The sequence below is a fragment of the Suricata suricatta genome, chromosome 17, assembly GCF_006229205.1.
Source record: "Suricata suricatta isolate VVHF042 chromosome 17, meerkat_22Aug2017_6uvM2_HiC, whole genome shotgun sequence".
NCBI lineage: Eukaryota > Metazoa > Chordata > Mammalia > Carnivora > Herpestidae > Suricata > Suricata suricatta.
The window spans coordinates 44,849,834-44,862,947 of NC_043716.1; the positions used below are offsets into that span (position 1 = coordinate 44,849,834).

At 42.6% G+C, this 13,114-nt stretch overlaps 1 protein-coding gene across 9 annotated transcripts in view; it reads right to left on the reverse strand.

The window, feature by feature from the left end:
• BPTF (bromodomain PHD finger transcription factor) overlaps positions 1-13,114 on the reverse strand; it is a 151,176-nt gene that overhangs the window by 12,402 nt on the left and 125,660 nt on the right. For 5 of the 9 annotated variants that reach the window (XM_029929151.1, XM_029929152.1, XM_029929153.1 and 2 more), the window contains 3 exons: positions 6,903-7,231; positions 2,969-3,161; positions 2,096-2,180 (listed from right to left, as the gene is read on the reverse strand). In XM_029929151.1, coding sequence (XP_029785011.1) covers positions 2,096-2,180; positions 2,969-3,161; positions 6,903-7,231 — 607 coding nt within the window. Of the gene's footprint in view, positions 1-2,095; positions 2,181-2,968; positions 3,162-3,917; positions 4,092-6,902; positions 7,232-13,114 lie in introns of all 9 variants that reach the window. The other 4 variants (XM_029929144.1, XM_029929150.1, XM_029929145.1 and 1 more) reach the window with 1 other exon arrangement.

A 13,114-nucleotide genomic window follows, 5' to 3' on the forward strand; every position in this document is an offset into this window, starting at 1 on the left:
TTTTTCTGTAACTTAACCCACCGAGCCCACCTAGGCACCCTTGTCGCTTTTATTTTTCTTTCAACAGTATGTCTTGGGGATCTATATTATTTTCATGTATATTCCTAACTACAAGATGATGTTTATCTTGATGGTTCATAAAGACGAAGGGGAAAAAAAGACCAGAAAACAATCCAGTTCTTCAAGAAAAGAATTTTGGTTAAATAAGTTAAAGTATATTCAATTCACAAGCTACAGAAAAGCCTTAAAGTCCTATTATTGAAGATTAATGACACAGTGACATGTGTATCAAACAGAGGACTCTATTTATTTACTTACTTATTAAAAAAAAATTTTTTTTAAATATCTTATTTATTTTTGATACAGAGAGAGACAGAGCATGAGAGGGGGAGGGGCAGAGAGAGTAGGAGACACAGAACCGGAAGCAGGCTCCAGGCTCTGAGCTAGCTGTCAGCACAGAGCCTGACGCGGGGCTTGAACCCATGAACGTGAGATCTGACCTGAGCCAAAGTCAGAGGCTTAACCGACTGAGCCACCCAGGCGCCCCTGTTTTTATTTTTTTAGTAATTTCTGCACCCCACGTGGGGCTTAAACTCACAACCTTGAGATCAAGAGCCGCATGCTTCCTCTACTGAGCCAGCCAGGCACCCCTCAAACCACTCTATGATCTCTATTTTCTCAGACACACACACACACACACACACACACGCATGCACGCACATACTCCAAAATCGGATTCAGTGAGGAAAAGATCAAGTTGCACTCTAACTCCTCCTACTTTTTTATTTCCTAGTTTTTCTACAACTGTGTTATGTTAAGGAGAATTATGAGAGGGCCTGGATGGCTCAGTCGGTTAAGCATCCCCCTCTTGACTCTGGCTCAGGTCATGATCTCACGGTTTGTGGGTTTGAGCCCTGTGTTGGGCTCTGCGCTGACAGTGTGAAGCCTGCTTGGAATCTTTTCTCTCTCCTCCTCCCCCGCTCATGCATGAGCATGCTGTCTCTCAAAAATAAACAAACTTAAAAAAAGCAGAATTATCTATCTAAATAAATATCCCTAGATATTACCCAAAAGAGATTATAAAGATGTAAAGTATGTGTAAGGATGAGCGTCTTCTATCTTCAACACCAGAACAGAGGAAATGGCTTCCCGCTGGTTTTTCAGACAGTTCCAACTACGTCTTCACCCCTACCTCCCTGTCACGCTCCCCCTCTTCGAAGTTGCTGTCGAACACAAACCCTTCCCGGTTATTAAAGTTGAAACAGAACTGGCATATAACACTGTATCAGTTCTAGGTGTACAACACAGTTGTCTGATATATGCCTGTACCACAAAGTGATCACCCAGTAAGATTAATCAACATCTATCACCAACCACATGGAGTAGGAAAGTTGTTTTTTCTTGTGATGAGAATCGTTCAGATGATTCTCTTAGCAACTTTCAAATATACAATAAAATCCTTCTCACTTTAAAAGATGGTCAGTTGGAGCTGCTCTTTGGCAATTTTGGAAGCTTTGATCTACATTTTAATTTTGATCATTTCATCTGCAGATAAACTATTCTGAATATTATCACCTGAAGCCGTCCGGCTCCATACAATCACTCGTAACTGTTAGTTGTTCCCGATCCCCCTGGGGACGAGGACGCAGGCTCTGGGAGCTCCACTGCAGGCCATCAGGTCTGCTTCCCTCAGGGAGCGACGAGGGGGAGGTGACAGGGCGTGAGGAGGGACCCAGAGCCTGGCCCACCACTGATGTCACTCATGTTTGGTGTGGCTGTCTGACACTCTGCTTACACACCGCTGATTCAGCGATTCCTCTCGGATGGCCGCTGATTTCGTTTCTGGGGTTTCTGGGATCGTCAACAGCACAGTGGTGAGCAATGTACTTGGACACATGAAAATCCCAAGAAATGGAATCGCTGCGTCCAAGGGAATGCAGATTTAAACTCGAGACACACTCCTAATTTATCCTCCAAGTTACCACAGCAATTGATTCTTCCCCCAGCCTTGCTCAACATAGTGTCACGATACATCATGGATGACAGGTTCCTGCTGAGACTTCTGAAAAAACGCATAGTCAACTCAAGTACCTACCCATAGGCTCCTTAATCACACCGTAATAATCTGGTGCGTCATTAGGGTCCACTGGTTCAAGGAAAGGCCAGGCCATCTTATGGGCCTATAATGGGAGGAGAAAGCATTATTGTAGGGTCATTTAAGCTTTATCAATCAACTCGTACACCACAGAAGTCAGTTTTAAACCTGACAGATGAAACTATTTATAACGTAAATGTGAGTAGAGTTTTGCTCAACGTACACATCATCGCGGTGAGCACACTGTGTACTAACGGTTCTCCATGGCCTGGGGCACCAGCTTAGAAAACAGGAAATCTGTACTCTGGTTCCTACAAGACCACCTGCCACCCGTAAAACTGGGTGGGACAGTCACCACTGCGGACTGACAAGGTGGCAGACACCTGCTATTAAAGAACTCCATCCACATATTGAGACCATGTTCTCTTTTTAGCTCTTTTTTTTTTTTCTAAGATTTTATTTTTAAGTAATCTCCATACCCAGTGCAGGGCTCGAACTCAGAACCCCAAGGTCAAGAGTTGCACGCTCTTCCAACTGAGCCAGGTAGCCACTCCCTCGCTAGAATTTAATCGAACTGGTTTTCACTCTATGGTAGTGAGGTAAACTTTTCTTTAAAGATTACATTCAAGTTAAAAAAAAAAAAGTGAATCATTTGAAATACAAGAGATAGACAACCACCACCGGAGTTCCTGCGTGGACACGGTTAATCTCACAATGCCGGCATGCGAAGGACTGACGTCTGGAGTGCTTCACCAGCCTAGCTGGAGGCCAGTAAATGATCACAGGTTCTGGGACAGGAAGGTTCAAACCCGAGAAGTGTCTCAAAGTCTATGCCGGCCGACTTCATCTGCAAACACTGTACAGACTTCTTACCTGTAAGGAGCGCAGCACCCTTTTCAAACCCTCGTAATCTTTCTCCGTGAGCGGCGTGAGCACGGTCATGGCGTCCTCTGTGGACTGGCACTGCGGACAGACATACTCGTCAATGAGCTCTGCCTCACTCTGCAAGATGCCAACGCAGCGCCCGTGGTACCAATTCTGACACCGATCGCAGCCAATATAAAATCTGCAAGATCCGAAATGGAAATGTGAGTCCAAAACAGATGGGATCACACGGCGTACATTTACTCTAAAAAGTAATAAAACATGCAGCTGACAAGATTCTATCTTTGGGTATAAAATAGTTTTAGTATTACAGTTGTTTTAATACTTCTGAAGATTGACACTCGAATGTGTTAATTTAGTATTTCTGATGTTAACAAAGCATTAAAAGTTTATTAAGAACACTGTGTAATATTGGAGAATATGAAGAAAAATGTAAAACATTTGATTGACTTTAAAGCTCAAAACAAAATAAAGCCAAAAATCTTTCAACTAGTACCGTATCAAATGGGAAGCTGGTACTGGCCACCCCACTGGGAGTTCAAAATCCTGTAAGCTAATAACAGAGTCTCAGAGCTTTGTACCCAAATTAGTGTTTTTTTCCTAACCTACAATAAAGCGCCGTATCAAACACGGATAAAATCCAAACAAAGCAGGCTACTTTAATCTCATTAATTTCTATGTTACATATTGAAGAAACAAGTCGACCATTAGACCATATTTTTTCCCAATGCATCTCAAACATTCACTGTGAAGCAACATAAATTTTGAAGGGGAGGTAAAGAGGGAAAAAGAGAAAAAAAAACTGGAAAGGAATTTGTCATGTAAGTGTATAATATATGCAGAAAAATACCTTGCTTTTTAGCAAAATAAATAAGTAACCAGTCAGAGCAATTTGGCTTCCTACATTATTAAATATGATGCTCTTATCAGAACTCACTGTGACTCATCATAAGGTGTTCTGCAGATACAGTACAATTCCTCACTGCTGCCCTCTTGTGCCCGTTTACAATCATTACAGATGTACACATCCATTTTCTTAGCCTCCTTTTCTGTGATGCCAACACATTCTCCATGATACCAGTTAGTACAAAGATCACAGCCAATATAGAACCTAAAAGTATTCACAATGAAAATGACAATGTAATTGTCATTTCGAGCTGCATGATACTTAAATCTGTCTTCCCTGTCCTGAATCACTTTCTTACAGGATAACTTTCTGCAATGAGTCGGCGAAACATCCTGAATCCAACCATTCTACTCCTGGCAAACTACAGCATCGGACACTGGTTCAAAGTGTGGAAACATAAAAATCACTCACATCAATTTCAACAAATACACTGTTTAGTGAAATATGGGTCTTTAGAAACATACTGGAATTTACAAAAATAAACAACACACTGATGGTAATGTCTCCCTCTTAATGAATGTGTGTAAAACTGTAACAGGCACAAAAACCAAAGCCGAAGAATCAAAGACTTACATCTGTCAAACCTATGCCACAGAAGCCATTTCAAATTCAGGGCTATTTCTTAGATAGGTTTGAAAATGTATCTCACAATTTAAATTTGAAAACAAAGCAAAGCGCAAACACCGAGGAGAAGTTACACTAGGAGGAGCATGCAGGTCAGCCAGGTGCAAAAGATAAATGGTCAAAATATGGCACGAAGAAGAAAACTAAGAAAGGTGCAGGGAGTGACTCGATTTCTACTCAGTTTTCTAAATAAACACTGGAAATTTAACCTAATGGTAACAGATTATGATGTGGGCCAGTTTTTCAGTCAATGTAATGTAGGTGACAATGTGGAGAGTGACAGGCTCATTAACTCGAGAGGAACTGCTTTGACTCAAAACAGGGCCCACCCAGCGTGGAGAGTGACACGGGCTGGGTGTCCAGAAGAGCAAGAGGTCCCCCAGTATCTGGCAATCGGGGGCGTCCGAGTGTGTGACTGAAGGTCATCACGTTCAGTGAGCCCGCAAGGCTTTGGGAACAGAAGACCCCAACTGATGGAATGGATGAAAAACATCGCTGTGGGAACCACAGAGCGTACTGAAAAGCGTTGACAGGGGCTGGGTGGGAATGCCGCGTCAAAGTCACAGCGAGAATTAGCGTGGATCCCGAGAAATCGGACTGGCCTTGCCGATACGGTTCTACCGAACCGTTTCTTGGTAGATTCCCCCTGAAGGAAGGGAAGTGGCCCTCAAACTTCAAACTGACCTTCCACGTGAACGTCAAGGAATAACACATGGCTGGTAGTTCACCCTACTTCCACTCATTTTTATTTCTTTTGAATTAAGACTCCTCCCTGATTTCTGCTGCCTCGGGTGAGGGCCGGGCCTTCCCGGGCGTGGGCTGTGTGTTCCGGAAGTAAGCTCAGGGCTTGATTTTCAAGTTTTGGGCACTCTCACTGGCTTCCCAAGCCAATGTAGTGTGGTACGAGAGATTACTAACTACTCCTGAAAAACAGTGACTCACCCCAACGAGAACAGGGAGTGAATGAACCTGGTATGCTGATATTTTAACAGCAGCAAACTACAAATATGAAATATCCACAAAAACTGAGGCGATCTCAGAGAATGAGCACATGTTTCATGTGGGCCTCATTTCATGCAACCTAAGTACGATAAAAATGTTGGTGTGTGAGATGTACTTCTGTGATCTGAATATTTTAAATAAGCCAAATTAGTCTAATTATTTAAATAAATTCCATACACAGATCTTTTTGTAAATAAAGTAAATCATGTTCTGCTTTATTCTATAAATCACTGAGTATTATTTTGCTTAGAGGGAGGCACACTTGTATTAGAATTAAGGGGGAAATCAGTTAATGGTTTATTTCCAATAGAGACAGTGAAAAGGGTAGGTGCCTAGGCTGATGTGTTTACTTCACCACACGGCTACATCTACCAACAAAGAGTTTTGATCGAGAACTCACACTTATAATTTTAAAAGCAACTGCTAAGGCAGCTTCAATGTTGAAACTTAAAACTTCACTGAAGAGGTCAGTTTTATTCTATAAGTTGGTTAGGCACCCACTTAAGGTAGATATGAAGCACAGCTAATTCCAAATAATCATGTATTTGTAGCACAATCAAACCTTTTGGTGCTGTGAAAAATATCGTAGTTAATCTTGGCTTTAAAAAGCTGGCCTACATTTATTTGCTCAAAAGGAAAGCTAGATAGTTGGTTGAATGATAATGATAACAAATGAAACTGCATTAATGGATTCGTGTTTCTAAAACGTTGTATACATCACCAGATACAAGTCACAACAGTCAAAAACAGCTTCCAGCTGCCATGTTTATTGTCACATTTTTGAGTGTCATTATTGAGGACTGAGTGGAAACACTCCTTGCATTTTTGTGGCTTTTGTCCCCATTAAGAAAGTGGGAAGTTGACAAAAATAAAATTAAGTTTCCATATCCCAATACAAAACCCACAGAGTTGCTTAAAGTTCACCAGTAAAAAGCCCAAGCTGCTCAAACGTGAAGCCTTGTACACCGCTCATATTCAGACAGTCGCTGAGACATGATGTGATCGTAAGCTTGTGAACAGCTTCCAGAGAAGATGCTCTCAGCTTAGGGCAGCGGTAACACACCTCCTTCTCCCGACAGCATTGCTGATTGGTTTGGAGTTAATCCAGAGAGAAGAGGAGAAAGCAAAAGAGCAACAGAAAGCTTGTTTTTGACAGAAAAGAGTATGATGAACACACATGGATCATGAACACGTAAAATACAAAAGTTTTACTTTTCTAGTGTCACGTTTAAGAACATCAGATACAGGACCACGGATGGAACATTACTGCCCTTGCTTTCAACTACTTTCACTGACGTGGCTACCGATACACTCCTTCTCTTCACAACTGGAGATTTAACAGCTAAGCTTTTGGGAAAATGAACTGAAGCTCAAGAGCGATGTACTCACTTAGATTCATCGTAAGGCGTTTTACATATACAGTAAAGCTTTGTGTCTTTCTTAGTTTCCTTTGAGGTAGTAGAGATCATTTTCTTCTTCTTGGACTTGGAGCTCGAGTCTCTTTCTTCTTCTCGCTTCCTCTTCTGGGAAGCCGCAGGCAGCGTGGCCGTGGCCGTGGCCGTGGCCAGGGGGCCCGAGTGCTGTGGGGGAGGCGGAGGCGGGGGTGAAGGCGGAGGGGCCGGCGGCGCAGGCGGCACTGCAGGGGAAGTGGCCGCTACCGCTGTGGCCTGCACCATGTCCTTTTCCTTCTTAATTCTCAGGTCTCTCTTGAGCTCTTCCTGTTGTCAATGAAAGACAATACAGGGCTGTCACTGGAAGCATGTAAATGCAGGACTGGCGAGAGGCCTCTGCAGCACCTCCCTGGTTGGAGCGGCTCCACAGGTCAGCCTCCTGTGAGGGAGCCTGTAACCTCAGTGCCCTCCCACCTACCCCCTGAGCCCAATCAAAACGACAGAGCTGCTAGTATCTGCAAAGGACACCCGCAGAGAGATGACCAGGTGTCTGAAAACCAAGTCCCCTCGGGCTTGTTCTTACTGCGCCCTGGTGAATCACCAGGGGGGGGGTTACAAGTGTCTTCACCCACCCGGCTGCTTCCTTCTGGCTGCTCTCCAGCTATGTCCTTATAAGCTGAACATGGTTCTGAAGCTTTGGTCTGAGCAGCCAAAAGTTGAACGAGAGACAGATTTGTCTAATTTATCATGCTCCTATGTCTAGAATTTAAAAATGCAGGAGGAGGGGCGCCTAGGTGGCTCAGTCGGTTAAGCATCTGACTCAGCTCAGGTCATGATCTCACAGTTTGTGGGTTCAAGCCCTGCATTGGGCTCTGTGCTGACAGCTCAGAGTCTGGAGCCTGCTTCGAATTCTGTGTCTCCCCCTCTCTCTGACCCTCTTCTGCTAGCACTGTCTCTGTCTCTCAAAAATAAAAAATAAAAAGGTAAATTAAAAAATAAACAAAAATGCAGGAAGAGCTATTTTACAAACATACATCTTGATATAAATTAAAACCCTTACTTCTCTTCATGTGAAGTACTTTACAGATACACCTGTTACCTAGTGCCACAACTTATATTCTTAGAAATGATGACTGTTTCCCTAGAGAAAGGCCACTGTCATTGGCATCCATGAACAAAGCTGATGCAAATAAATCACCACTATGACAAAGCTTTTATTTTTTATTTTTTAAAAATGTATTTATTATTTATTTTGAGATGGAGAGCATGAGCAGGCAGAGACAGAGAGAGAGTCTGAAGCCCGATGTGGGGCTGGAACTCATGAATCATGAGATCATAATCTGAGCTGAAATCAAGAATCAGATACTTAACCAATTAAGCTAGTCAGGGTTTTTTTAATCAATAAAAATTTTTTTTCTTAAGTAATCTCTACACCCAATGTGTGTCTCGAACTTAGGACCCCAAGATCAAACGCTGTATGTTCCAATGACCGAGTCAGCAAGGTGCCCCGTGAACATCACAGAAATTCTAACAAATAAACAGATGGCCCTGGTTAACGAACCTCCTTTTCTCTATTCAGCACCCGGCCGGCCCTGCAAGGGAGAAGGTGAGTGGGAGGGCCATCCAGCAGCCCTTTTCAGTGTAAAAAGTCTCAACTCCTTCCTGGGGAAGAAAGTAAACCTTGCGTGTCAGCTTCCTACTTAACTTGATGCATTTATAATGTAATAAAGTGGATTTTAGTAAAATCAAGATGATCAAGATGTTTGGTGGGGTGAGGCGCCTGGCTGGCTCAGTCGGTCGAGTGGGAGATTCTTGATCTGAGGGCTGTGAGTTCGAACTTCATGTTCGGCAGAGATCACTTAAAAGTTCAAAAGAGGGTATGTTGGGTCTATACTTGATCCCCGCTTCAAGAACGCACCAATGACAGGAAACTATAAAGCAGAGAAAACTGAAAAAATAGAGCCATGTTTGAGTAAGATAAATGTTTCTATGAAATGGAAAGACAACACTGAGCAGGGCTAAGTACGCAGGCCCGGTGGACTCCAGGTTCAGAGGTAGGAGGCGGCGGCCCAACCACAGCCCGCCTCTGCAGGGAGAACGGGACTCAGCATGCCGCCTGCCAGAGGGTCACAAGAACAGGTTCCCCGCTTGAGGTGAGGGCTGGCAGCTCTGCCTGGGCTTCCAGAAAGGGAACGGAGCTCCTCTCCATGAAAATCAAATGACAACATGTGATGTGAAAAAGACAAAACCAATAACTGAATCTAATTACTTCCAAATGAAATCAGTTTTATACAACAATTTGACCAAAAACTTCATAACACGTAGGTTTGAGATACTCAAAGAGCTAACTGAAGGTTTAATTTCTATTAAGAAATGATAAATTACTTTATCTGTAAGAGAAGCAGAGCAGGTTGGAGAGATAAAGAGGTGGAACGCAGGACACGTACAGGGCAGTGGAACTGGTCCGTCTGTAACACACGTATATGACATGACACATTTGTCAAGCTCCCAGAACTGCATAACACAAAGAGTGAGACAACGCAAACCCTGGACTTCAGTTAATAGCAATGTTCCGGCTCATCAACGGGAACAAACGGCCACACCGCTACGAGATGCTACTCATAAAGGAAACTGTGCGTGCATGTGTGTGCATTGGGCAGGGAGCATACGAAAACTCTTCCTGCATAATTTTTTCCGTAAACTTCAAACTCTAAAAAAGTCTAACAAAAAAGAGAGACAAGCAGAAGTCACATAAGAATATAGATATAAATGGGGCGCCTGGGTGGCTCAGTTGGTTAAGTGGCCGACTTCAGCTGGGGTCATGATCTTGGGGTCCCTGAGTTCGAGCCCCACATCGGGCTCTGTGCTGACAGCTCAGAGCCTGGAGCCTGCTTCCGATTCTGTGTCTTCCTTGCTCTCTGCCCTTCTCCCACTCATGCTCTGTCTCTCTCTGTCCCCCAAAAATAAATAAATGTTAAAAAAATTTTTTTAAAAAGGATTAATCACATAACTTGAAAAAAGTTAACAAAAAAGGTAAAACTAAAAATTATTTTAAATATGCTAGTACACATACATTTGAATACTACCCTTCAAAGCAAATTATCTTAGCCATAAATTTCACTACTTGAAATACTAACGAATGTTTTCTTTCTTAAAGTATAATGGGCACCCGGGTGGCTCAGTTGGTTAACGTTCAACTTCGGCTCAAGTCATTATCACCATCATTCATGAGTTCGAGCCCCACATCGGGCTCTGTGCTGACAGCTCAGAGCCTGGAGCCTGCTTCAGATTCTGTGTCTCCCTCTCTCTCTGCCCCTCCCCCACTTGCGCTCTGTCTCTGTCTCTCAAAAATGACTAAATGCTTAAAAAATTTTAAGTATAATAAATTTTCTTCCTCATTAGATTATGTAATATACTGTCAAGAACACCACACTGTATAACAGAATATTTATAGCAGGACTATTTTTTAAATGGCTGCACAATATAATGTGTAGAAAAATATTCAGTATGTGCTGTCTCTAGTGTGATTCTATATTTGTATAAATTGAGTTTATATATAAATACATAAAATAATATATATAAGTTATATTCTAAAATTGTTTAACAATGGTCATATCTGGGGGTATACTGGCTTACAGATTTTTAAATGTTTATTTATTTTTGAGAGGGGGGGGAGAGAGAGAGAGAGAGAGAGAGAGAAAGAGAGAGAGAGAGAGAGAGAGAGAGAGACAGCAAGTAGGGGAGGGACAGAGAGAGAAGGAGACACAGACTCCAAAGCAGGCTCCACGCTCTGAGCTGTCAGCAAAGAGCCCGACACGGGGCTCGAACTCACACACCATGAGATCATGACCCAAGCCAAAGTTGGATGCTTAGCCAACTGAGTCACTCAGGTGCCCTGGTTTACAGATTAAAAAAAATTTTTTATGTTTTATTTATTTTTTGAGAGAGAGAGAGAGAGAGAGAGCGAGAGCGAGAGAGAGAGAGTTCGAGCAAGAAAGGGACAGAGAGAGTGGGAGAGAAAGAATCTGAAGACAGGCTCCAGGCTCTGAGCTAGCTGTCAGCACAGAACCTGATGCAGGGCTCAAACCCACAAACTGTGAGATCATGACCTGACCCAAAGCAGGACACAACCAACTGAGCCACCCAGGCGCCCCCCAACCCCGACTTACAGATTTTTTTTAATGTTTATATATTTATTTTGAGAGAGAAAGAGTGTGTGCACGAATGGGGGAGGGGCAGAGAGAGAGAGAGAGAGAGAGAGAGAGAGAGAGAGAGAGAGAGAGAGAGCGAGAGAGAGTGCGAAAGCTGGAGCTGGAAATGGGGTCAAACTCACAAACTGTGAGATCATAACCTGAGCCAAAATCAGGAGTTGGACGCCCAACTGACAGAGCCACCCAGGATCCCCGACTTACAGATTACTATTTGTATCTGTTGGCCAAGGTAATTGCTTTCAAAGACATCTGAATGTACATGTCTAATTTATTTCTTTGTAAAGAATACAGATTATAAATATCTCCCCACTCAGTGCAGAAGGTGGAGTAGGATTAGCATATAACACATGTTGGATGTTGAATGTCAGCTGCATGAATTGATAAGTCACATTTGTAACCTGTCCTAGAAGCTGAATTTTTCATCAAACATTTGTCATTGAGAATTTTCCCTAAAGAATTAAAAACAACAAAGACCAATTCTGCACTCACCATCTTGTTAAAATGGCAGTGCACTGTGTGGACGCTCCTGAACGTATTTAATCCAGAGGTTCCCAGCTGAGGTACCACTAGAGCGTATTTGAGAATGTGGATGGACGGGCAAGGTCAATTTTTGGGTTGAAGGTGATGATACTATTATTTAGTGAACGCTTTATTTTTTCCAGTGTGTAAAAAAACTGGCCAATGGAAAGGGCCCAAAGTCCTTCTGTTGAGAAACACTGATTACCAATCCCTTTTCTGTGGGCTTCAGGCTGATTCCAAACTTTTATTATCAACATTTATTGTGTCCTTGTTTATATATCTAGCCTAATTGTTTCTTCAAGGAGTTTCTAGAAGTGAAATTGTGGACAAAAATATCCACATTTTAAAGAGTTTTGAGACACTGATGCAAAATTCTCTAGAAATACAGATTTTCTCTAGAAAAAGTCTTTTCATTTCACTCCTTAGTATTTAGGTTGACTATCTTTTTGTATGTTTATTGGTATCTGGCATTTTTAAATTTGAAAACTGCTTGTGTGTCTCACACATTCTTCTATTAGGGTGCTCTTTTTTTCTTTTTATTTAATTTCAGCGTTGCTGAGGCGCCCCTGAGAAAACGGCAAGATACTGGGAGCGCACACTGCCGTGACGGGACTCCCCGCGTTCGGTCAACCAACGTTCATCTTTTCCTTTTCCTTCCGCTCTATTTATGTTCTCCTTTTTCTTACTGACTCTTTAAATTTTAGGAATACTAATTCTGTCATAAATATCACAAAATGTTTTCCTTGTTTGCTATCTGTTTTTCACTGAATTTCCTTTATTCCTGTATAAAAATTTTTCTTCTGCCTTCAAATCTTTCGCCTCTGAAGCACTTGCGATTTGCAACGCACAGGAGTGGTTCTCCCGACGCCCAGATTACAAAGAGGACAGTCCTGTTTTCTTCTCTTACTTTTGTGGTTTCTTTTTTTTCACATTAAAATGTTTGACCTGAGATGTCTTTTTTCATTTATTTATTAAAAAAATTTTTTAAACATTGATTTATTTTTGAGACAGAGAGACAGAGTGTGAGCAGGGGCTGGGCAGACAGAGACGCAGAATCCGAAGCAGGCTCCAGGCTCCAAGCTGTCAGCCCAGAGCCCGACGCGGAGCTCGAACTCATGGACTGTAAGATGATGACCTGAGCTAAAGTCTGCCGCTTAAATGACTGAGCCACCCAGGTGCCCCGAAATGTGTTTTTCCTTAAAAAACAAAAACAAAAACAAAACCCTCCTTACTTAAAAAACTTTTTAAAAAATTTATTTATTTTGAGAGAGAGAGAGAGAGAGAGAGAGAGAGAGAGCGCGTGCAAGAGAACATAAGCGGGAGACAGCACAGTGGGAGAGGGCCAGAGAGGGAAAGAGAGAGAGAATCCCAAGCAGGCTCTGCACTGACAGAATGAAACCTGAGGCAGCTCAGACTCACTAACTGTGAGATCATGATCTGAGATGAAACCAAGAGTAGGATGCTTAACCCACTGAGTCAC